This window comes from Melanostigma gelatinosum (genome assembly GCF_949748355.1).
Source record: "Melanostigma gelatinosum genome assembly, chromosome: 9".
In the NCBI taxonomy this organism is placed as follows: domain Eukaryota; kingdom Metazoa; phylum Chordata; class Actinopteri; order Perciformes; family Zoarcidae; genus Melanostigma; species Melanostigma gelatinosum.
The window spans coordinates 18,347,116-18,374,231 of record NC_136642.1 but is presented as its reverse complement, the minus strand read 5'-3'; the positions used below and the strand labels follow the sequence as shown (position 1 = coordinate 18,374,231).

The 27,116-nt window shown below is 43.5% G+C and overlaps 1 protein-coding gene across 4 annotated transcripts in view; it reads right to left on the bottom strand.

Moving 5' to 3' along the window:
• The window catches only part of LOC306781860 (RNA-binding motif, single-stranded-interacting protein 3-like), a 110,647-nt gene extending 84,337 nt beyond the window's left edge, over positions 1 to 26,310 (bottom strand). For all 4 annotated transcript variants that reach the window (XM_079274915.1, XM_079274914.1, XM_079274916.1 and 1 more), the window contains exon 1: positions 25,480 to 26,310. In XM_079274915.1, coding sequence (XP_079131041.1) covers positions 25,480 to 25,554 — 75 coding nt within the window. In that variant the 5' untranslated portion in view covers positions 25,555 to 26,310. The remainder of the gene's footprint in view (positions 1 to 25,479) is intronic.
• Between the last annotated feature and the right edge of the window lie 806 nt (positions 26,311 to 27,116).

The window sequence follows — 27,116 nt, the reverse complement described above, 5'->3', positions numbered from 1 at the left end:
CAGCAATGCCAAACTGAAAAGATAGCAACTAGCAGGTGTGTGTGTGTGTGTGTGCAATTGTACTGTATGTTTAGGGGGGTCTACTCTCATTAGCATTCAATTAAAATGTCTTTAAAAGCCTCGCCGCATCACATGCTAACATGCTCACAACGGCAGTACAATTCTCAAAGCATGTAGCAGACATAATGGTGCCGTGTTCACAACATGCAACGTATTTTGTAATTAGCACTGAACATAAAATAGAGCAACAGCTGACACATACAAAATCATTTCTGTAAAAATGTCGAGACTAGCCTCCAAACACTTACACGGCTAGAAGTTAGCTAGCAAACTCGAGAAAAACGAGGAGCTTTTGTTATGAGGAACATACATAAAATAACCGAGAAGTATGAACCTCCATCCTCAATTCTCGTACATTTTTGAGCCGAGAATTAGGAAATGTATAAATACACATGCATCTCAATTGTAGGATGTGTGTTGGCACTCAACAACAGGACACAGCTGAGCTGTATTGTAAAGCAAATCCAAGGTAGATGTATTCTATCAACATAATCTATGTTAATGGAAGTCATATGAAAACACTGTAAACAAGAACTCCTTTTTAAGGTCATCTCACTCGAGCTATGGAAGCAAACAGAGACATGTGATGGTGCAGTGGGCGTCTGCATCAACCCGTGATCCTGCATGGGTACTTCAGGGGTTACCGGTAATTTCACTTGTTAAGTGAAGCAATGTTGCGGCGTCAATGCACCACTACAGTCTCGTCTAATGTAGTAACAAGGTTCAATACGCCTCTCTCCTCCAGATCGACCAGGTCTGATTCAAACACACTTATCTTCACCTTGTCTGATCCCGGGGTCACTGATAATTCATTATCACTCCGCATCCTTCCCTCACTGTGTTCCCTTTTCCTTCCTGTTTCTCTCTCTGCTCTAATTAAATTCCCTCATCGAATCTGAGAGGAGCAAATATTCAGGGTAACAGAGAAGAAGAGGGAGGGGCAGAGGGATGGAGGCAGGGAGGAAGAGATCAGAGTGTAAGAACACATCGAGTGGAATCCAAGCCCGCTGACTGAGATCAGATGATGAACTGAGGATGTCTAGGGGGGGGGGGGGGGCATCCATAACAGGGCATCGTAAAAGAGGCAGAGCTGTCTATCATTAGGTTCTTCATTTCTCAGGTTGAAGATTAGATAGAAACGTCTAAGAAAAATGTGCTCGAGATAAATACATAACACGCTAGACTAGAGGGGCAAAGTGATGTGACAGAAAACACATGACACGCGCAATGGGGCCGGATCAGTTTCCAGCCCAGTCACAATTTAAAACCCGACCATTCCAATAAAAAACAGATATAATATATATCACTACCTTGTCAGAAACCCTTGTCACACCATTACATGCACACAAGAAAACCAATCAGACACATTTAAAGCATCATATCTGCATCCAATAAGAGATCAAATATATGGGGATACGATAACACGGGCTATCGCAACCGACTAAGAGAGCTGTGAGACAACCAAGGTAACCAAGGTATGTCGAGATCAATGACGTCAAGGTCAGTATAGGTGCTCCCCTCTGCCTAGATTAAAAGAGTCAATAATATGAGTTCAGGGCCATAACGAAGTTGACTGAATGTTGTATCTGTGTTTCTGACCATAAAATGATATCTATTTGGTAATGTTGTTTTCACAATATTTTTAAAAACCTGGCAAATGTTGACATAAGCGGACCAAATTTCCTCTTCTACTTCACTTGTCAAAAAAACCAGCCCCATCTGACAACACTGGAAACGAGTAAGGCCCTACTGATTTTACGCTTGGGATTTTCATTCAGAGATGCCCCCACACTCTACTGTTGCAATGAAACTCACAATTTATATTCTGTGTTCCAACAGGATGTTAATAGAGTCAACTGCCAAAACAAATTGCATCTGGATGATGACGAGCCACTGGACCAATATGACATAGTGAGGGGACGCCGCGCCATTTTCCACAGGAAATTCCATTTGCTGGAATACTAAATGACAGCATGAAGTAACCCCCGTGTTAAATACAGTTAGGTCTTTCAACCATTTCAACTCTCCCTCCTCTCTGGTTCCTGTGAGAGATGATACACGGCATCTCACATTTATATTTCAGAATTCAGAATTGAACAATTCATCAAATCAAAAAAAGGGACATGGTTCACCCATTTCAAAAAACAATCGATGTATTCACCGATCATTCCAGAGACAGTTTGTGTGCTTGGATTGATTTAAAGGCCTGATCGAATTACCTGGAAAAGGTTAAAAGTATCCATTACTGGCTAACATGCTTTTACTATTGAACAAAGGCGGAATAAGGGGGAACGCAGCTGCATAGAGCAACAATCAAGCCCACCTGTATCCTGAAGGCATTAATATACCAAAGTATCCAGTGAGGGGAAACACATCGTGAAAGATAAATATCCCACACGAGTTACAAGCAAACAAACGCTTTGCTGATGAAGAACAGAATCTTTATATTTGCCGTTCCTTTTCTTTAGCCGAGTGAGAAGATGAGAGTTTTGATTTGAAGTTTAGGGACAACAAAAATATGACACCTGCTTCTTCTTTGTTTAAATTTTAAAATCGAAGATCTTTTAGAAGTTCGCTGGTAAATAGCGAAACAAAAGGGGTTGCCTGGAATAAAAAACTGAAGCAAGCGGAGGCAAAGAAAGAGAAGACGTTGTGAGGGAAGGGAGGCCGGTTTGACGCAAGTAAAGGAAGGTTGGAGAGGAGAAGAGAATAGCAGAGGAGGGAGGAAAGGCCACCAGAGAGGTCACTCCTGCTGTTAATAATTTATCCTTTAAAAACCAGTCTGAGGCTTTAATTGGTGCTGTGGCTTAATCCTGAATCACACACACACACACCTTGGGGAGCCTCTTAGCAGCTGTGCTCCAGCTAAATTGGCTGCAGTGTAGTGGCGACAGCGTCGAGTTCCCTCCAGGTATAACGCAGTCAGCCAAAACAGCAATAGCTCGCCTGACAACCCTGTCTGATGAATCTGGGCGTGACACTTCTCAGCCTCCGTCCGTCTCACGCTCGCTGTCACGCTTTCGAAACAAATCTTACAGCGAATCAAAGCGACAAGATGTTAGTCCCCTTGTATGGCTGTTAGCCAGATAAACACTCGGCTCAATTCAGTTGTAATCTGCGTATGGCTGAGGAAGACGTTCGACGCAGCATCGGGATGAATGCCATTCATTGATTTAAGGCTTGATTTTGCATAGAGGACACAGCAAGGTTGTGAATCAAATTAGCCTTTTCAGCTCTACTATTGTTGGAAAATGTGTGTGTGTGCGTGTGTGTGTGTGTGTGGGAGGGGGGGGGGTCATGTAATAGCCTCATAAAAGCAAATTTGTTCTTATTTTTATTACAGCAAGAGCCTGTTTATTTAGAAGTCAGCAAATTGCGTTCGAAGATTGTTCTGCTCGTGGACCCTGTAAGATGCCGCCTAGGGTAAGGTGCTATCACCTTGGGGTGCTCACTCAAGGGATGTAAAGCTAAAAAAAAAAGTATGAGAGACATAGTTGAAGACAGCATCTTCGCGTCACTCATCTTCATTGGTTTGTATGTTTCTGATACTCTCATTCATTCTGCGCGGACATACCGAAAAAAAAACTAAATCCACAATAAATGTCATGCAGAGTGTTTAACATTTATCTCTCCCAACATTGCCCTCACTAAACAGCGTCCAGCTGAAGGCACTCTGGCAGCATCATATCTGTGCCTGAAGGTTGATGAGCACATTTACCGCCCTCATATCCTCACACATCAGCTCTGCTAGTGAGATAAGCACTTCATCCCACAGCCCATCCAAAGGGAAACCCTGCAATCTGCACCATGTCACATCCCGCAATATTCTTCCTTTATTTAAAAGTGGGACATTCTGTCCAGCTATGACACTTTTCTTTTACATGAATGAGTCTTTGCCTCGTCAACAACATCGAGGCGAAATCAGCTCTTGTCGGATCGGAATAATGATTATATCGCCTTTACCCTGCGTTTCCACTCACAGCACGATGAATCTGTATCATGGCAGTTGATGTCATGTTAAATCAGATCTAAACAATCATCCCTCTTTTTATTTAAAGTATTGTGTGACCGTATATGTGGTTATAGTGGTTACCCCCAAAGTGTGACCTCAGTCTGTATTATTGTGAACTGCATTTCCATCTTGATAATTAGATTTCCAATGTGAGATCAAAAAAAAAAGGAAAACAAACTGGTCCAAGAGTTGTTGTAGTCCAAAATCACCCAGACAGCGAGGTTATCAGCTAGACCCCGGCACCATGAGAATGCATAGCGTCCCCCCAAAATCCTATTGTACCATGAAATGTCACAGCACATTAGCTACAAGAGGGATTACCCTTCCTTGAAAGTAAAAGAGGGAGGGTGGACGCTATTGGCTGGAGATACAGAAACAGAGGGAGGAGAGGGTTATACACAGGGAGCCAATGGGAATGCGTATGTGAACACATGCTGGTGCATACAGGTTATTGTGGGGTGAAAACAAACTAGTTGATTCTCTGTCATCTGTAACTGCATTCGTATCCTTGCTAACTTTTTTCCCCGCTCACACAATTTCCTTCTCGCTTCTGTTCCCTTTCTTCCTCCCTTCCTCTTCTCTCTTCTCCTCTTTTGTGCCACTGGTCATGATAATCTCTCGATCTTGATTTGGCTACGCGTATGAATTATGTACACAGCTTATCTATTGCTGGGAAGTTGAGCTAGGTTGGCAGACTGAGACCAACAGCTTGTGGCTGTACTTTGGAAGAAAGCAAGAGTCTGCCTCCGTTCCTTCGTCTGGTTTTGCCTCTCCACTTTTGTCAGCCCCATTTCCCTTCTGTCTGGGTTTGCCACTCAATCTGTAATTCCGCTGGCCTTCCTGTCTCCGATTGACTGTTGTGCAGTGCAGATTGCATGTTTCGAAATCTGTGCGACCGTCTTTCAGCTTTCCGAACAACACGATACCTTGTCTGACTACAACATCTCTCACGTTATCTCGTGTATAACTTCACAATTTTACTTTTTACACTTTTGCAACCTAGAATGTGAATAAGCTTCCTTGGGCACGGAAACCATGCACAAGCACGCAATAATAAAATGTGATGGATTAAGAATCGTATGGCGGCCGAGCAATAAAGCTCTGATGATGTACGTTTTAGAAATAAGTCAAAGGAGTAATTGCTGAGAGCAATTAAAGTGAATACTGAGGAGAATATATGATCCAGGACAGGAAAGTGACATATGGATTTGAGAAAGCAAAATGTGTCAGTGTACATTAGGGACCGACTCTCCCTCTGCTACACCGGGGAGTGAAACCACTCTGTTCTTACGAGCTTATTCCAGAAGCGCTTCATATTTCCCCTGCCCTCTTTCTTCTCCTCTCTGCTTAATCTTGCCTTCGTCCCCCCTAACTCTGATCCTCTCCTTTATTTCCTCTGCATTTTTTCTGCTGTTGTGCTTTGACTGTTTTGACCGAGCATCCTCTGTGGATGTACAAACCACCAGACACCTCCTCCACTCTGTAACCAACACCACCAGGGCCTGCTCCGCTTAGGCCTACAGCTTAACTCATATTCACAAAGACACTAAGTGGGAGAGATCGGTGTCATTACGTACCGTCCAGTATGCTATGATATGGAGTCAAATTCTTATGTATATTGTGTGCTGCTGTGCCCACTGCAGTGCGTCTGTGAGAGCGATTCATGCATGCACCTTGATGTTTTTATGGTATTATCTGTTGTATGCTCCTCTACTTCCTTGTTTTTCAAGTACCTGCCACTCAACTTGTGCTTGTACCCTGGAAAGTAGGCACAGTATCCCACGACAAGGGACATCCGTTGGTGGAATACATTGACTTTTTGAAAACAATCCTATGGATTAATTTAGTGCGTTGCAATAACGAGATTGGTTGCCGTTTCACCTCTGTCTTCTTGGTATTTAATCCACTACGGTGCTTTTGAGATATTGCAAAACCAAAGCGTCAAATTCAGTCGTCAGTATGATCAACTTTAACACAAAACCACCGTAAGAGATATTGGACAAACTGGTGGCAAAATTAGCCGTTTACGCATGTAAAATCCCTCTGACTGAAAACAAGGCATCAGACTACATCTGCATTCTCTTCATGTTCTCTACGGAACAAAATAGAATTAGTTATTGCATGTATTGTGCGCAGGTGGATCTGGCTGGCTGAGTCCTCCACACCATCAGTTTCTTCTCTCTCGCTCTCTCTCTCTCTAGAGACAGTGAGGACTGGGAGAGACCTCTGCTGAGAGGATAATTTGGGGGTTGGTATTGGTAAGAGTGCTGCAGTTCGTATTTTGTGTCACAGCGGTGCACTGACTGCTCCTCCTGTTGTACTCAGCTCTTCCACTGCATCTAATCTAGCAGTTGACAGCTGCTGTGAGTGTGTGTATGTGTGTGCGTGTGTGTGTGTGTGAACATGCATCACCTTATTCCATACAAATACTTGTTGTACATCTCATTTACATCTGCCTGTGTGCATGAGCCTGAGTTTTTACAATCGACATAAAATCGCATTTTTCTTATTTAGATTTTCTGAGGATTCATTCAAAAGTTAGAAACAGTGAGACATCAGTTAAAGAAAGAAAGGCAGACTAACTCAGCAATAAGGGCAGAGGGGATTCACAAATCACTGCTGTAGAAGTAATTGGATTATAATAAAGCTGTAAAAATGGCAGCGTCCATATGTCAGGTGCTATGCGTGTATTATGTAACTGCATGTATCTGCTGCTGGTGCTTATCCAATAGGAACATTTAATTCTGTATTAAATTGCGTTAAAGTATGCATTTGAAGATGAGCCCACGGCTGGTGCCTGGCATTGACTCAAACAAATGGGGTTCAGGTATTAGAGATGATTTTGGGCAATGGGTCACTTGTTCCCATTTTAATTCAAATTAATTGTCTCAGGATTCCTCTTAAAAAAATGCATTTGCTATTTACATTCCCGTAGAGGCCGACCCATGTCAAAGCACATCAAAGCACTGGAAAAACATATTTGTGCGAGAACCAAAATAACAAGAGGAAGAAGCGATAAAGATTTATTATAGATTGAGCTGCAGAGGAAAAGGCAAGAAGATTACAAAATACGGTGATGTCAGTATTTGGATGGTTTGGGAAATCTGATGAAATCTTCAACAGTGTTGGAAGGAGTCAGTCCCCGTGACTCATAGGCCAACCCGAAAACAGCACAAATGACAGCAGGAACCCTCGGAAAATACCCACGGACACACATATGCAGAGTCTAAAAACAATGTCAAGCTTTGATAAGAAAGTCTTCTACATCGATGCCCCGTCGTGCATATTGCATTAGGAACATTTTCTTAATGAGCAAACTACATACTAAGTAGGCCTATAAACGCACACATCAGCTATGCGCTGTATACGAGGCCATAGACGACTGAGCATGTGCATACAAGGATGCAAACATACATGCACAAGGAGATAATGCCTCTCGGGGTCTTAATTATTCATACAGGAAGTTAAATCAATGAAATATGCAGATTGCTACTGTACCACATGTAGCAGACTAACGTCTCTGTCTCATCCGATGGTTCAGCACAAATGTCAGCATGGCGGTGGAGTTTCAGTAGCGCCGAACAGAGGCAAACAAAAAAAATCAGATTTATTGTGAATATCATTCAGCAGTGGTTTCCGTTAACTGTCACCTGCTGCCAAGATGTGACAGCCCAGAGACTCCTGCTCATTGAGCTGTGTTTAAAGCACTGTTTTGTTAATAATAAAGGCCAGATGATTGTTAAACCCAATAGTACCTGAGCTGCTGCTGATCTCTAAACCCCTGGCTAAAGAGCAGTGGAATGCACGTTCAATATTTGAAAAAGCAGTAGGACGGCTGACTTTTTTTTCAAATTGTACCACCATTGATATCCCCTTTGAAGCTGTTGTGTTGTCTGTCCAAGATAAATCAAGCACACCTCAAGCGTTTGAAACCACTTCAAATGTTGTTTTTTACCCTCAACTGTCAGTCTCCTACACACAGAGAGACTAACATGGAGAGACGGTTCTGCAAACAACTTAGCCAATGAACTACTATGGTTGCGGGAGCTTGAATATGCAGTAATTCAGCCTCCTGCTGGCAGAAACTGCACGATTATAAGGCAAGGCAAGGCAAGGCAAGGCAAGGCAAGGCAAGGCAAGGCAAGGCAAGGCAAGGCAAGGCAAGGCAAGTTTATTTGTATAGCACATTTCAACAACAAGGTAATTCAAAGTGCTTAACATAAAACCATTAAAAGCATTAAAACATAAGGCAAAAGAAAAGGAGATTTCAAAAACAATTAAAAAACAGTGTAAGAAATAAAATGCAGTAGTAAAATGCAGAAATGCAGGAAATTGATTCATATATTAATTGAACGTGGTTCAATTAAAGGCAGCAGCAAACAGAAAGGTCTTCAATCTTGATTTAAATGAGCTGAGGGTCTCAGCAGACTTGCAGCTTTCTGGGACTTTGTTACAGATATGTGGAGCAGAAAAACTGAACGCTGCTTCTCCATGTTTAGTTCTGACTCTGGGAACAGAAAGTAGACCGGTCCCAGACGACCTGAGGGGTCGGGATGGTTCATAAGGTAGCAGCAGATCAGAGATGTATTTTGGTCCCAAACCATTCAGTGCTTTGTAAACCAACAGCAGGATTTTAAAGTCAATTCTTTGTTGGACAGGAAGCCAGTGCAAAGACCTCAGAACTGGAGTGATGTGGTCCACCCTACTGGTCTTAGTGAGGACTCGAGCTGCAGCGTTCTGAATCAGCTGCAGCTTTCTGACGGACGTTTTACAGAGACCTGTAAACACACTGTTACAGTAGTCCAGTCTGCTGAAGATAAATGCATGGACAAGTTTTTCCAAATCCTGTTGAGACATAAGTCCTCTAATCCTTGATATATTCTTCAGGTGATAGTAGGCTGATTTTGTAATTGTCTTGATATGGCTGTTCAGGTTGAGGTCTGAATCCATAACTACACCTAGATTTCTGGCTTGGTTTGTGGGTTTTAACATCAGTGACTGAAGCTGAGCGGTGATTTTCAATTGTTCGTCCTTGGTACCAAAAACAATTACTTCTGTTTTATCTTTGTTTAATTGAAGAAAATTCTGGCACATCCAGTTGTTGATTTGTTCAATGCAGTTACCCAGCCCTTGTATGGGATTATAGTCCCCTGGTGACATAGTTATGTAGATTTGTGTGTCGTCTGCATAATTATGATAGCACACTTTGTTGTTTTCCATAATCTGAGCTAGTGGAAGCATGTAGATGTTGAACAGAAGAGGCCCCAGTATTGAACCTTGGGGAACACCACATGTCATTTTAGTCAGCTCTGATGTGTAATCAGCTACAGACACAAAGTATTCTCGGCCCTTCAAGTAGGATTCAAACCAGTTAAGTGCTGTGCCAGAGAGTTCCACCCAGATTTTTAGTCTTTCTAGGAGTATGGCATGGTCGACCGTGTCGAATGCAGTACTGAGATCTAGCAACACTAAGACTGAACTTCTGCCATTGTCTATGTTCAAGTGGATGTCGTTGAAAACCTTAACAAGAGCAGTTTCAGTGCTGTGGTGCTGTCGAAAGCCTGACTGGAAAACATCAAAGCAGTTATTTACGGCCAAGAAGTCCGTCAGCTGTTGGAAAACCGCTTTTTCAATTATTTTACTTAAAAATGGGAGGTTTGATATTGGCCTATAATTTTTCATCGTTGCGGAGTCTAAACCAGCTTTCTTTAAGAGTGGTTTAATAACTGCAGTTTTTAGGGCTTGTGGGAAGACACCTGAGAGAAGGGATGTGTTTACAATATGTAAGAGATCAGTGGTCATGCAGTTTGAAATACCACATAGTTCTATAGACTCTCTGTCCTGGGGATTATCAACATGGATATTAAAGTCACCAACAATAACAACACAGTCAAAATCAATACAGATTACAGACAGCAGTTCAGTAAACTCATCAAAGAAGGTTGCACAGTATTTAGGCGGTCTGTAAATGTTGAGGAATAAAGCTTGAGTGGAATTCAGAGCCACATATTCAAAATAACTAAAATGACCAAAGGACATCTGCTTGCATTGAAGAGAATCATTAAATAAAACAGCAACTCCACCTCCTTTCTTATGCGCTCTTGTTTCACTCATGAAACTGAAGTTGTGAGGTGTTGATTCAATAAGAACAGCTGCACTGTTATCTTGATTTAACCAAGTTTCAGTTAAAAACAAAATGTCCAGTTTGTGCCGAACAATAAAATCATTGATTAAAAATGTTTTTCCTGACAGAGACCTGACATTTAATAAAGCTAAGTTTAATGTGGTTAAAGCTTTCTTTGCCCAATTTATTTGGACAGGCTGACGAGGAATGTATGCTAAGTTTGATAAGTTTGCATGTTTACTATTGTTTCTTCGCAGCCTCACCTTTCTTTTTCTATAAACTTGCAAGACAGGAATTGAAGCGGCTAGCTGCATACAGGGCCCCGACTTTTCCTGGAGAGAGTCATTGGTATCATTAGCCTTGCAGCCTGGACCCAGAAGATATCAATTATTTCCTCCATCAGGTAGGGGAGACAGAGGACGGTTGTAGAGCCGTCGGGGAGTGTGAAGAGGTGTGTGTTTGGTTCCAGCAGTGACCAGCTTTTTCATGTTGTCAGTGAACTCCAGGTGGGGGGACGATGGGGAGAGTGTGAGAGAGGATTGCGATCCAAAGTATGGACCCAAAATAGCTGGGGAGGGAGGTAAAGACTCCTCGTCTAGGAAGGGTGGGGAAAGTGGGAGATCGGAGGCGAAGGCGGTCCCTGATGATGAGGTTGGAGACTCCTCCTTTTGACTGTCGTTAGGCGGGGGCATCCTTCCCGTAAGGTCTCCATGGCGATGCTGTGTGGTTATCTCTTGTTTAGACTCCTCTTGTATCTTGTCCTTGGCAGTAGGGACAGACGAGTGACGCAGGGAGAAAAACAGGTTTGAGGTAAACAGTTTTACCCCTGACTTGTTCAGGCAAATTCCATGCACTGCAAAAAGATGTCTGCGATCCCAGAAAAGGTAGAAATTGTTGATAAAATGTACTGAATGGTCAGCACATGCAGTTGACAGCCATTCGTTCAGTGCAAACAGCCTGCTGAATCCTTCATCTCCTCCTCTGACTGGTGGGAGAGGGCCACTGATAAACACCTCAGCCTTGACAGAGCTGACTGTGTTTAACAGATCAATAAAGTCTCGCTTCAGAACTTCAGACTGTTGTTTCACAATATCACAGCTTCCTGTATGCACAATGATGTTTTTCGCTGTGGGATAGTCAGCCACGATGTCCAGGAATTTGTCTCTCATGTCAGAGACCATATCTTTCGGAAAGCAGAGTATTTTGGTATTCTTGCTGCACAGTTTTCTGACATCTTTTACAGCATAGTCACCAACAATCTCAGGCCCAGTCTCAGGCCCAGTCATTATCTTTGCCTGCGGCCTTTTCTCACATTGACTCTTAGTTCTTACCCTGCTTTGAGGCGATAGCTGCTTATCCAGGTCATCAGCTGGAGATTTATGATCCTGCGACAATGGAGCAAATCTGTTTTGAAGTTGTAGGCTTGGTTGTTGTGGAGGTATGTTGCAGGTTTTACTTTCCTTAGCTGTCCTTGGCTTTGTCCGTCTGGGTGCAGGGGTTGAGGAGGAGTTCTGCCTGTGTGCTAGTGCAGGCCAGTCAGTCGCATAAGATTCATTATCTGCTCTCTCCTCCTGTTTCTTGGTAGGCCTGGTTATGCTAGTTAGCTGTGTCTTAGCTGGCGTTTGTCCAGTGTTTTGAGTCCATGGTAGAGTGGTATCATTCCCACACAGTCCATTTACTTCCGCGTTTACTTCTAGTCGGTAGATTTTTGTTTCCAAGACTGCAATCTTCTGTAGGAGTTTGTAGTAGTCATCCGTGAAGAAGGGAGGCATCTTGCTGCTACTTAGCTTTAACTTAGCTGCTAGTTAGCATTAGCCAACAATCCAAATAGCTCGACGACTTTCTGGATTTGTCTTCACTCAAACGTTGAAGAGTGATATATGCAGTGGTGTATAGTAACGAAGTAGAAATACTTCGTTACTGTACTTAAGTAGTTTTTTTGGGTATCTGTACTTTACTTTACTACTTATATTTCTGTTGACTTTTACTTTTACTTCACTACATTTTGCAAAGAAAACCGGTACTTTTACTCCGATACATTTCCCCTGAAACCTTCGTTACTCGCTACAAAATCAAATCTATCTTTAGAAACAAAATGAATCATGAGAGCAGCGTCGGGGACTGTGGTGGAACACAGACTGCAAGCAAGCAGGTTTGGTGAATCAGTGGTCCTAGCAGCAAGTTAAATCATTGGTTAATCACGTTAATGCACAATTGCAAACAAGTGCTCTCAAAGCCGCGGTGTTTTGATTCCCAGGATGCTACATGCTATAAGCTAGCGGGCGACTACATGAGTAGAATTCCACTCTACGACGACTGATTTCATGATGGAAGCAGAAATGGAGGCACCTGCTACTCCCGCAACAAACGACGGTGGTGACGAAGACCAACACCAGTGGATCGCTAGCGAGTTAGTGAGCTGAGGAAGTGTTGACAGTTGTGCAGCACTAGTTGGCTAACGTTAGCTGTAGCTATATACACGGATTGACAGGAGCCGCGAGAGCGCAGCATTAGTGAAATCCTTCGCAGCTGTGTGCAAGCTGTCTGTGACGCTGAACACACCTCTACCTGCCTCAGCGGCCTGTGAAAGACTATTTAGCATCGCAGGACTCGTCTTCAGCCCAAGAAGAGCGAGACTGAATTCTCGCAATTTTGAAAACCAACTTCTTTTGAAGATGAACAGGACATGTTTCAGTTTCAAGTAATTACTGGGTTGTTACTTTTGGTGCTGCTTTAGTATTGATCATGTTTTCATATTTGAGTCATGTTGTGGATGATCAGATGGAGTTATGATGGTAGCAGTCGCCCAATTGCAGATTCAGCTTGAGCAAAACCTTTGTGTTCAAATCAGGCCCATAGGAGTTTACAAGGCAGGTGTCCTTTCTCACAACACTGACCTGATGCATCAAGTGGATATTTTTTGCTGAACATAATATTATGCATTGGCCTCTACATCCTCTAGTCTAATGAGCATACTTATAAACGCACTGTTACAACTCCTTCATAGTGTCATATTGCTTTTCGGAGAATTATGATGATAAGTTCATAGTAGATGCAAAAGTATACTATGTACAATATGTTATGTTGAACATTGTTGCTCCTGGATGGATCACAGCCAACCCAATTATGTTCAACACAGCTCCATGTCCTTGGTCATGGTGCCACAGCACTTAAAAGAATAAACTTCATCATTCTCACAATTCTGACCCTTTGCTTTTTTATTAACAGCATTTACTTGTACTTTTACTTTCAATGAACAGGTTATGATGTTCATTTAATGTTCAGGTTGTGATGTACATTTAATATCAGAAAATTACTTTTGATACTAAAGTACTTTTGTACTTAAGTACAATAAATATCAGATACTTTAAGACTTTTACTCAAGTAGTATTCTAATAGGTGACTTTTTACTTTTACTTGAGTAGTTTTCCAGTAAGGTATCTTTACTTTTACTCAAGTATGGCTTTTGAGTACTTTATACACCACTGGATATATGTGATATATCTGGCAAGATATATGTGATATATCTGGCAAATTGAAGCAAGAAAATGCAAGAAAATGCAAGCAGAGGCAAGCAGAGGCAAGAGCAAGCAGCAAAGCGACTGCACTCTCTCATCAAGGTCCAGTCGCCTTCATAAGCACATTAAATCCCATCTCCCCTCCGAAGAATCTGTAGAACTCAGTTGGGACGTGCAGAACTGCGGATGACGCCGTAAAACCTCCACACCACCTCTCAACAACGGCACTTCACCGTGGTAACGTACACAATGCACACCACAGGATATTGCTGAGATGTCAGAACTGTGATTAGTGTCCTCGGTGCTCTTATAGTGGCTGCGGTGGCTCTGCTAATCCGCTGCTTTATTGTACAGCTGCACCAATATCAGCAGGAGAGTAACTGCATCCAACAAATCCCAATTTGAGCATCCTCAACGTCGTCACACGGGTACTAGTCTCTCACACACACACACACACACACACACGCTCAGTGCAGAGTGCGCTGAAAGGCCAGGCAGTAAAGCGCGCCTCAGTAGCGTGTGCCAGCCTAATCTAGTCAGGCCTTTCATCCCATCTCCTCCCTACACTTCCACTTAAATCAACACTTCACTGAGAGCTACAAAGCTAGTTTGCACCCTCGGCACACACGTACACATGCCCACGAGCGCACGGGCACACGCTTCACTTCTCCTCTTTCACTGTTAGTCTTTGTTTATCTCTCATGTTGGCACTCTCGCCTCATCTCTCTGCGTCTCAGGCACAGGCGCACATCGCACGCGCTCTCGAACGCGCTTACACTCACACAAAGTGGCAGTCGCACACCGAAACATATACTTGCACACAACAAACTCTCACACAACTTTTAAAAAGACTGGTAGTCTCCGAGGAGAAGGCAGTAGTGTGAATGAATAGAAGCTGAATGTGGCTTTACAATCTGTGCCCAGTCAACTGAGTTGGCCGTTGCCCAGGCTGAGAGTTGGTACCCGAGAAATGAATTATCCGCGGAACAAAAGTATGACTGTACATTGGCAGTCGATGCAGAGGTCTCCCTGAAGCAAGTCCTCATACCAAAAGAACAAAAATGGTCACTCTTCAAACACACCACTGTTCTGAGAGAAGAACAACGCATGTGAGCATTCCCCTGATCTGCCAACGCTGTGGTAAAGGTTTGGTTATGTTTAAGCAAAAGCAAAAAACTACTCGGTTATGAACGACCAATGCTGTTGTTCTTCTCGTGAGGTCGTGAAAGTAGTCGTGCAGAACTTCCCAAATATTTTTTTGACAGAGGGGGTTGGAGCAGCAGGCCGACAGGAAGTGCAACTCGAACCGTGTTTCTAAGCATCAGTGTCTTTATTCATGAATGTCAAGTTGAAATGTCACAAACACCGGACCAGCCTGCCAACAGGCAACGCAACATGGTGATTTGGTGATGTACTATCTTTAGAAAAATCACTGGCACATGAGTAGACGCACACACGTAATCTCTGTCTCTCTCTCACACACACACACACACACACACACGTACATACATACTGAGGGCAATATAAACAGCTTACTTAGTCATTAGTGACCATTCGCTTTGGATGTGCTCCCTGCAATCAGCAACAGCCTATGTTTGGACTGCCTTAACATGCATACCCACGCACACACACAGACAGCTCTGATAAAAGCATGAGAGCTCTGAAAAGTAATTTGACTGGGGCCCAACAAAAGGAGTGTTTTCCTAGGATAATCCCTGGCTGGGACTGCAGAGGTTCTGTGAGTACTATACCAGTGTGTGTGTGTGTGTGTGCACCAGAACCCTGGAGAGTGGTTGTCTGTTTGTGTGTTAGTACTTGTGCAGTTGTGTGTGTGTGTGTGTGTGTGTGTGCATGTGTGTGTGTGAGAGTGTGTGTGTTTGTGTGTGAAGGGTGGGGAATTCAAGCCAAGTCGGGTTTTATTCCAGATTTCATTAGCAGGGAATAGGAGATGTTTGGCCTTGCCAGCCACCTCTGGCTCAGGGACAAGAGTGTCTGTAGCCAGGCTAAACTGTCTGTAAGGGCAAACACCGTGGCAGTTTTATAGAGTTTAACTGTGTTTCTTTATATATTCCTCTCAGACTAAGAAAGAATAAGTACAGAGGTTGAGCTCCAGAGTTTGTTCACACTTGGAGCTGTCCTACTATGCTGCTGGGCACACACAAAAATGTGTCCTGTGTGCTTGCTGGTAAGTGACACAAGATTAAACGCTATCATTGTTTAGCAGCCAGTAAGGTGAGACACTCGAGTATGGAGAAGAAGGCACTGTCCGTGCTAGGGTTGAATATTTACCTTTATCTGAGATATGTATCATTCTTTACAAATAATTAATATCGATGAGAGCATGTGGCAACATTGCAACAAAACAAATAGAAGCAGAAATGATTGAGTGGTTTAAGGCGTCAGTTGATGTAGTGCATTCTGGATTCTTGGATGCCTCTCTGAATTCTTGGCGGATGGAGGCCTTGTTTTTTATTTATTTCATCTGTCAGGTTACCGATTTTGCACTTTGTTGACAACTTTAATGGGGCTCGGAGGGGGCAGCTTTCTTTCAGTACAGGCAAAAGTCTTCAGAAAACACGAATATAAGCAGTCAAACAGATGCACACGCTCTGGTGCACATTACAATCCTAGTGTCCCGCAGTTATTTGGCTCACAGAAGACTTTGGTGAGAAATCCCTCACCAAACACATAGCATAGCAGGACATTATTCTGGGATTTACCTTTTGTGTAAAATACAGGGATGTAACAATGAGCGCTATGACTATATTTCACCGTGTTCAGCCTGAATCTAACCCTAAGGGCTCCAGCTGGAAGTATAGTTAACACAAGGGCTTAACCGTCCAGTTGCCGATACCTAGGGTGTAGGTTTTGACTTATGTTTCAGCGTCCGATTACATCCATTGATAGCAGTATCACAACACCACACAGATGTATTTACTTTGTGACATGAGCAGCGCTGGGGAGGTCTGTCTTGTTTCATTAATAAATATGAGACCATCAAGGTCAGCCTAACGTTTGCAAAGGAAACGTCTTTGCAAGATCTGTATTCCTGAAAACGAATAATGAATAATGCCTGCTTACCATTGCTTGGTCGTATAACTACACACGCATAGTCCTTTGTATAGAAATGATTACAGTAGTAATTATCTATTGTAATTCACAATGATTTTACTCATGCACTGTGAATCTTTTGGAATAGAGAATGCAAACAGATGTCAAGGAAACTATAATGTGTGTGAAATGATGTGTATATAACAGGCACAGATGTATTTACAGTCGTTGCTGTTGGTACACCTGACCTGCATGTGTTTACTGGTACCAGGTGTGGCCTATCAATTGCCAGAGGAAGGTAAAACATGTCCAGGCTTATGCCATCACGTCCCCAAGAGGAGGCTTTCTTCCATGATATGTGGCAAAAGATAATCACAGTCTTTTCCACATTTTCTCCGCTGAAGAGTCGGACTCTCTCTACTACGGCTACCACTACCCTTATTACTCCCCAATTTCCACAAATGGATGGATTCAAAAGGACCACTTTAGAAGAATAACTGACAATATGACTGGAACGTGTTTAAGATCAATTCACGCGAACTGTGAAAAAAAGTATTCAGGGGTGGAATATTCCTTTAATATGTCTGACCTGCAGTGCTCTGGGACAAAAAGAGAAGCAGTAAAAGATACAAGGAGAGGAGTGAGAGTGAGATAGGAAAAGAGAGAGGAGAGAGATAGAAGGAAGCAGCATCTAAGTAGGATAAGGAACAACATATGGGGGAAATCCCTCAGGCCATTCTTTCAATTATGTCTCTGGTCCCTGGTGTAGGGATCACTCGCCCACCAACGCACAAACCCCCCACACACCTCCCCACCTCACACAACATGGTAATAGGAAATGCGCCAACCAAATCCCTATGTTGATGCTAATAATGACATTTAATGCGCAGTTTGTATGCAAATAATGTTTGGAGAGATGAATATTTTCAATTATATAGATATATTCGGTCTGTGAACACAAAATATCATATTATTTCTTGTTTACATACAAACAAGAAACAGTCTGATTACAATGTAGAAATGCCCCACGAGATTTTCGTTTGTTCACATGTAAACAATTGAAACATCAGCTTTATAGATATTTTCCTGTCCAACATATTTTTACTCTCTGCTCGTGTATTATTACTCCACTATATCTTTACATATATATATATATATATATATATAGATGTAGATATAGATCAACAAAAGTTGTTTGGTGCTATATCAACACTCAGAATGTTAAATACAGCTCCGCTAATGAATGGATGTGAGGAGTCTGAACATTCACTGTATAGTTTAAAGGCCAGTCCATATAATGCAGCGATACAGACATTTGTGAAACCTAGACTAAATATTTTTCTATCTCTAGAAAGTAGATGAGCTTCACGGCCATGGGCCCTCTACACTGCACATTACACACACACACTAAAAATAGCTATCAGCTAGAGGTTGTGCTCTTTGTCGCTCCCTTTTCATCCCGAGATAAAGTCTTTGTCAGGCACTTAGCACGGCGTCTTAAAAGCTGGCGCACCAGAAGTGTACATCTCAAAGAGTTGTGAAATCAGCCTGAGCAATGGATTTCTTTCAGCCCTCAGTATTTCAGTTGCTGCTTCCTGTGAGTTAATTTAGCTCTAAACATGATTTGCCAAAACATCTGCGTACTTACTGGAATTAGGTTTGCTGCCAGACAATATTAGACCTTGACACATTCAAGCAGGAAGTGTTTGGGACTATTGGAGCCCTCAGCAATTTCCGTGGTGTAACTGTTTGAGGCAGGGACATCGTATTGGGGGGGGGGGGGGGGGGGGTTAGGACGATTCCTCCCCACCCCGTCTATTTACATGAAATGGTTTGGTCCTGCCCCAGAAAAAAATCGGGGTTCCGAAGACAAAGGAAGGACAGGAGAGCGAAAAGAAAGGGCAATGTTATATGACCCAACTTTAGCTGGGTCATTTAGTGGAACTTTACTTCTAACATTAGTTACTTCATATCTTCACAGAAAATTGTGTCTACATTTTGATCCTCTTTTGGCCGACATTTAATCAACACAGGCAAACTTTTAGCAATCTATTCTAATCAGTTGTCGCGGTCCCTGGCTGTTGCGAGGCCCAAGTACCGATGCAGCTTTATGCTCAGCAGCCCTGTCTCTCCATCCCCACCCCCCTACCAATGAACCTGCCCTACTCCAAAACATATGTTCATGTTATTAGAAATGGTTTTATATTACAGGATAATATATGATTCTATATTCATTTTAAGTTATTCATATATATTTTAAGTTATGTCAAGATGATTTTCCATTAAAATTACATTTAGACTGTAAAAGATGGCCTTGAGCACTTTTCTTAAAGAAGTTATCAGTCTTTAAGTCAGTTTATAGTCAGTTCCACTACAGACAGAGATACAACATTCTGCACAGTGTTACATTTTCAGTAAATATCGTGCAGTCATCATTGGACTAAAAGAGAGTTGCAAGCCTGCAAAGGGAGTTATTTAAAGCTTTGAATGGGCCGACCGGGTTCTGGAGGTGGGGTTGTGGCAATTGTGCAAAGTTGGCGTGGCCTGTGGTGGCTGGGCCCAATGTGATATTTTGTTCCCCAAAACGCCTGGCTGGAGGTGGAGGGCCCTGACAGGAGCTTTCAAGAGGCAGCGAATCCATTAGACAAGGGTCGCTACAAAGTGGCAAACTATTAAAAATGCAGCAGCACCATTATTCCCTGACCCGGCCTCCAACTTCTGTCTCCTTCACTGCATCGCTCTGTATTTCCCCTTGGATCTCGATCTCTTATTTCAAATTCCTTTTGCTACCGCCATCTGTTCTCTTCCTGATACATCTCACTCTGCTCTCCTTCACATCCCTTTTTTTTCCTGCTCCATCCACCTTTCTTTCTCCCTCCTTCACATATTTTCTATTACAAAACTGGCAGGGGTGAGCCTCTCTCACCCCTGCGTGCATGCGCTGACCCGCTTAAGCTTTTTCACTCCTATTCAACATAGCGAGGCACGGGTCAGCGTCCGCTACTGTACTGGGACAAGAATAGAACAGCCCACGGAGAATAATAAATGGACATATATGGGTGGTTAGGAGAGTCCCTTTTAAGCAGTGAAAACTACCCAGGCCTGGCAAACTGAACAGATGGTAGGAGAGAGAGCGAGAGAGAGAGAGCGAGAGAGAGAGAGAGAGAGAGAGAGAGAGAGAGAGAGCCCAGAACACACTGGGAGACAGGTAGGAAGAGAGAGAGAGCGGCAGAAAAGAAAAAGCAGGGAAAGGAGTGAGCAAGAGTGTTGGGTAGGGCATTAGAAGACGGCAACATAAGGCTTTTCTACATTCTCTACATTGGCATATGATGCTATCAAGAGCTGAGATCCAAACAGAATAGCTCGGTCTTAAACAAAAAAGCACATGATAATATTGTCGCTTGTAAAACTATAACTGATGCAGGCGGGCAGATGTGTGAGGAGAAACAGGGCATGAGCAGAATGCTTGCAGTGCTATAAAACCTATACCCTCTGTTTACTTTGCACAAAGCACAACACACATTATTCATTTTCTGTGTGTGTGTGTGTGTGTGTGTGTGTGATGTGTGCTGCATAATTTATGGTCGCTGTTTCTGCTAAAGCAAACTACTTTGTTTGACAAGACGAGGGAAAGAAGCTTGGAAGGACACAAGGAAGGAAGGAAGGAAGGAAGGATGCGATAGTAAAGGGAGGACAGAAAGTTCATCTCAGTGTAAAAGTGAAATCCTTTGCACATGCGAATCTCTCTGTTTGTGTCCTCGTGTCCCTCCCTATCGTTATGTTCACTCATCACAGCTCAGCCAAAAACTCACCACATTTATCGAGCGCATACTGTAATGGAGAGTAATTGAATGTGAAAATCTCATCTTTGAAGGATGGAATATTCTATTTCGACGTCCAGGCGTGTCCGCGTGTGCCATTACTTTGATGTCAGCTGAATGCTGTTTCTCATTACTCTAATCAAAGCTCCTCGTGTGCCACTGAGCATATTAGCACACTGTTCTGCAGCAAACTAATGACCGGCTGGTTGATAATGCAACTTTTTTTTTTTCTCGTTCTGCTTCTCTCTTATCTTACGCTTAACGATTATCATCAAAGATTCACGTCCTCAGTCACTCATCATCATCGGCGGCTAGAAAAGATTTAAAAGCTGAATAGCGCTACTACATTCAGAGGCTCAATCATCTACACATAGAAAAGCCTGGTATCACCACATGGCGTGAATAACACTCCAGTTTAAGTCATTCCACGTTTTAGGGCAATATTAGCTTTTACCTAAACCTAACCAAGTAGTTTAGTTTGATGATTTCATAATGTTAACCACGTTATTGAAACTGACAAGTTGGAAAATGAGGACGGGGCAATAAATTAGACGCAAAAAGCTTAAAATGCGTACACATGACATGCAAAACGGCCTTAACAGTGCGAGTTGCATTTGCAAATAAAGGTTCATAAAAGCATAAAGAGAAAGACAGCAAATCACTAAAAAGTCAAAGCAAAGCAAATAATGCTTGAGCTAAGAGAAATGGAGGCATGAGGCGACATACGTTTTATATACGTCACCGAAAGATAAATATACTTTCTGATTACCAGAGCTTGATGTCATGGATGCCACTTTTCCACATTTTAAAAAAAGGCAACATGTTTGATTTTATTATTGCTGTTATGACACATTCCACCCCAACCACAGGGAAACGCTCAAAATGTCAAAGCAACAATCTACGGTACGGTAATTTGTTTTTGCACTTTCATTTGGTCCAATTAGGGATTTCACAGACTGGATTTCCTGGAAAGAAAAATGCCTTCAGTGATCTACTGCAGGCAAATCGTGCCTTCGATGCCACAGAATGGGCATCAACAGCACGCCGACTGAAACCAGCTCACTGAGGCAAGAAAATCCTAAACATGGTTAACAAATCACCCAGAAAATGCCCCCCCCCCCGATCCCTTCAAACCCTCTAACCATTATTAAGCGGGGCTAGGCTCACATGAGAGGGCATGCTGTCCCTTCCCGCCCCACTGCTAATGTACACTAACTGTACCTATAACCCATTATGGAGGCAGAGCAAGCGCAGTTCTCTTGTTTAATAGCCGCACATTTACGCACACTTTGTCATCTGGCTAAGCATTGCCAGTATACGCTAGACATTTCATAACTGCCTTTGTGTGAAGGTGGTGCATGTGTGCGCCTTTTGAGCGAGCGTGTCTTGTGTCTAAAGATTGCTGTTGGAAGGGAGTGAAGGCGGCACACATATACACACACACACAAATGATTGATTTCCACAGAAGGAGAGCCTCCACTCTCTGGAATAAAGATTAATAAGGGGCCATTTACATCTCCAATCAGATCACTGAGCAAGAGAGAGAGAGAGGGCGGGGGGGGGCTAAAAAAGGAGGGCACACAATAAATACAACCAGTAAGTCTTTGTCTGCTCTTGTCCATTGTACACGAAGAGTCTGAAAACCACCTGCACACCTACATTCACACCCAACAACATTTACACATGCACACACACACACCTCACATATTTGAAGTCAGAGAGCAGCACAGGCTGATCAAACACTGGCTTGTTGTCAAGGTCCATATCGACATATAAGTGAACTATTCTATGGGGCCTCTGAAACACACACCCACCCACACACACACACATACACACACACACACACACACACACAGACACACACACAGAACTGCTCCTCTGGGACCCGCTAGAGCTTTAATGACAGCAAGCTGCACCGAGGAGGGGTCAGGAGGAGTCACTGTTCAGAGGCCACACACACACACACGCAGACGCACACACACATTAACACACACATGCACTTACAGACTTGTGCACACACACACAAACGTGCGTGAGCAAATATATTCAGCCCTCCCTCACGCACGCATTGATGGACAAAGTTTCAGGCTCATGTACAGTCACGGAAACAAAGCTGAAATACAGACGCTGTTTTATTCATACATGGATAGATATGCGAACACACACACTCACACACACACATACATCCAGGCACCGTCGACAGGAAACACTGGGGAGGGTATAGGATCCAATTTGATTTGACCTTGACAGCAGAGGGACAGAGGGAGGGCTGATAGGAGGCAGGGATGGATGGAGTGCAAGGAATCAAGAGATGGTCTGGGCCAGATGCCTGTTGCAGATACTTCAGAGGAATTAGGTGACCTTGAACTGATAGATAAATCAAAGAACAGCAGTGTGACACGGTGACATCTGCACACACAAAACGGAACGCATCAAATGTTGAAGTTAATCTAACGTACGTGTACATACGGCGTAATAGCTTGAGTATTAAACCGAGAAATGAAATCACACAGTGATTAGATGCTCCTTGATTCACTGACGGGGCCGATTAGAAATGCTGCTTCTTTGTTATTGCTAGAAAATTAAATAAGATTTCCTTTTAAGTTCATTATGAATCTGATGCAATCACAACCATTTTTGTACCATTTAGATATGCAGTATTAATGCAACCACAAAATGAATGATGAAAATGCTCCAAAACAATCACAGGCTGTCAAACTTTAAAAGCAAAAAAAATACATCAAGATGATGAATTGTGTTTTGCCATTTTAATTCTGTTCAGGGAAAAAATATATTAAACAAAAGAACACTTTTACAGAGAAAAAAAATACCATATAGATCCTTGGAGGTTTTTTTTTCATTAAAAGAAAATTTAGAAAGAACACACTTTATATTATCCAGTAGCAGACAAGGATTTACTCTTCCAGATTAGCAAACAGAAAAGCGTGCTTCATTGGAGACGTTGGTTGCAACAACCAAGTCACAGATGTGCATTAACAAACAGTCCGATTGCTCATCTTGAGCACATTCTTAAAAACATCAGACAGGGCCCAGATGTGAGTGTGTGATGTGAGTGTGCAGCTCCGAGAACAACTACGTCTGTAATGCCGACATGCTGCAAATGCGATCTGCACATGTCATCCGCAAAAATATCCTGCAGTTAATTGGAAATATTAATCGTATTTTGTGAACTTAAGTTGAAGAGCTGCTACAGTGGAGCTGCCAATGAATAAAGTACTACATTTCAGCCAGCGTGCACTTGACTGTGCTAATTAAGTGAATATATATTTTCATCCAAAAAACACTTTAATTCGATTTTAAAACACGGTTAACAACAGTATAATCATGTCAAAACCACAACCTGTCTATGCCCAATTAAAAATGTCCAGATCTGATCTGATTTCAGCCAATGTTTGGTTGATCAGTATCAGCCCCCGAAATTTAAATTACTTGTTTATTGGATCTCAATATGCTCCGTCTCTGCCAGCTTTCATCTGTAATTGCTGTGAACATTACCCACAACTTGAAGCAGGGAGGCAAGTGTTATAAAACGTTAACGGGCTGTGAAAATGTCTTCAATGTGGAACTATTTTTAATTAGAAAATGAAAGCAGCCAAACATCCTCTTGTAATCTTTGGGTTTTGGATTAGAATCAAGGAACATAAACTTGATCAAGACAATCCTACCCATGTGTTCATTTGTTGGAATAACAGTATTGAGGACTTCACAATTGTACAAGATGTGTTGCTATTGGCCTATTTATTACAGTGGAGCAATCGTTTTTTTTACCTGTTCTTCCCACACTGTGTCTACCCAATAACATGATCTCTCTACTCTCATAGCATCCCACTCCTACACTGTTATCTTTGCATCTCTCTCCATCTCTCTTGCCTACTGACATGCACATATTTACTAAATATTGCAGCAAACCCCAACTCCTCACACTTACTATCACACGAAGGAAAAACAAATGAATCACAGCAGACAAAGGGAATGGCGGGCTTGGCGATATGATGCAGGAGCCATCGATCAGGCCTCAGCGATCCATTTTCCTGTTCTTGGAGGTAGAAGACTCAGAGAGGGAAATATCTTGTGTGTGGCGCTGTGTATGCATGCCATGTGTGGGTACGAGAAGTAGGAATATAGCGAAAGAACAAAGAAAACTAAACCGGAGCTCTGTTTTCTGTACCCTTGATGAACGGATAAGTGTATCAGGTTCCATCAATCACGTCTACAGCATGGTATCATAGGTGAGTATAGCCTGGGGGTGGCCAGTGAAGGGAGGGGTAGAAGGGGGGGTGGGGCGGAGGTTGGAGTGACAGAGCGGGAGACGGACAAAGTGGGAGAGAAAACGTGGGCTGAGGGAAGGGTGGGCCTCATACCCCGAACTTGAACTTGGAGCTGGTGGGGTCGGAGAGGGGAGGATGGGGTCAAGTCTCTGTGTGGATGGAAAAGCTGAGTGACACCACTATCTCCCTGCTTGGGGACAGATGGGGGAGAGGGGCCATGGTGTCATTTAGCAAGCTGTCATGCGAGGCAATTTCAGCATCTATCTTGCGGCTTTCTCAAACACATTTTTGGTCTTTTGACAGATCCCTTTTGGGGTCTTGGTGCGTCGATTAAGGAATTCGACATAATTGAGGTAAGAATTACATTCAATACACTTGAGATCGTCGGAAAATTTAATTTTGTCTCGATCCGGCACTGATTGGGAAGGAGAATTAAAGAGGCAGCAGATAGCGAAGATATAGAGTTAATCGAAATGACGGTTGCAAGATGGTTGTAAGACAGTTACAGGATGACAAGCTGATGTGTATTTTCAAAGCGCAAACACGTTTATTCCCAATGAGTTTCGAGTGTGGTAAAATAGGTCAACCTGGCGGACCATCCTACCTTGGTCTGGAGATAGTGGGGGTAGTAGTAGGTGTAGTGGGGGTACATTTGCTGCTGCTCCAAACGTTTTCCCATGTAGCTGGAATCCAATTGAAGGTCCTGGAGGCTCGAGATAGGAGCTCGCAGGTGAGGTACGTTCACGCCGGCCTGGATCCTTCCGACGACTGCTTCCAAGTGTGAAGGATGCAGAGAGAGAACGCTGTCCTCTTACTGAGGAGTGTGTGTGGTAAACACACAGAGGAAGGGAGGGACAGGAGGACAGGTAGCACTTGGGGTTTTAGTCAGTCTACTTGTCTGGGAGCTCACAGGGAACCTCACAAAGAGAGACAGGCCCAGAAAGAGAGAATCCGGAGTGGCAGCAAAAAAAAAGGGTTTGGGGAGAAGTAGATGAGGAATGGAAGGTATTAAAAAAAGGTAAGTAGGAGGCAACACCGGAAACAACAGGGGGAATTGAAGAGCAGGACAGAGAGAGGGTAAAAGGAGAGGGAAGAAGAAAAGGACGATGAGGAGAAGGAGGAGGAGGGAGGAATGAATAGGATCCGGTTGTCGGTTCCTTGCACTCTCCACCCTAAAAATCTGACTGACTCTTCGTCCCTGCTGCCCTGAACATGCCCCTCAATTTGCTCTCCGGGGTCTCTTACTCTCGTCTCTCTCCTTCTCTTTCCTTCTCCCTGTGTATCAGTTTCCCTGTCTGGTTCTCGCTCCCTCTCACCACAGACGAGACCCTGATCCCACCGGGAGCTCGGCTGTGTCCTGGAGAACACGCGCTGTCCTCTGCTCTGTCCTCAAAAGACAGTGAAATCAGCGATGAACTCACGCCTGGATGTGGAGCTAGAGAGAGAGAAGAGGAGGAGAGGAGGAGGAGGAGAGAGGGTGGTTTTGAGCTGAAGCTGTGACTGCCTTTATTCTCGCTCTCTCTCTCACTCCCTCCCTGTTTTGTTAAGCTCCGGGGATAGAGAGGTAGATATCGCTGGAGCCCGGCGTGGAGGATGAGCAAAAAAAAAGAAGGAAGCCTTGTTTAAAAACTCCTCTTGCTCGGGAAGAAGCAGATAGTCCTATCCAGAAGCACACTCGCACAGGAGGAAAATCCCCTCTGATCCACAAGGTGCCTCCTCCAACTCTTTTCTTCTCTTCTCCTCTGCGATCCCTCTCTTTCTTCTCAAGCTCTCTCCCTGACGGCTTGCTTCCCACTGCGCCTGGCAGCCGTCACAGTGTCTGTGTGGTGGTGGTGGCGGCGGTGGTGGTCGTGGTGGTGGTGGTGTGTGGAGTGTGTTTGTGTGGCTGTTGCCGTCTGCTCCACTGTTCGTGCTGAAGCATAGAGGGGCTCGGCTTCAGCGCAGCTACGCTCCTCCTTCCCTCTCTCTCTCCCCCTCTTCTGTCTGTGTCTCTCTCCCTCTGTGTTTTTCATGGAACTATAGACCAGTGGGAGGGGCTGGTCCTGCCCTCGTGTGTGTGTGTGTGTGTGTGTGTGTGTGTGTGTGTGTGTGTGTGTACTCAATAGAAACTGAGAGAAAAAGACAGAGATGGGCTGTTCTGCTGGCAGAAAGGCGGAGCTGGGGAGGGAGTATGAGGAGCAGGAGCTGGGGTTAAGGGTGAGAAGAGGATACACGCAAGTATAATTTGGAAACAGAGGGGTC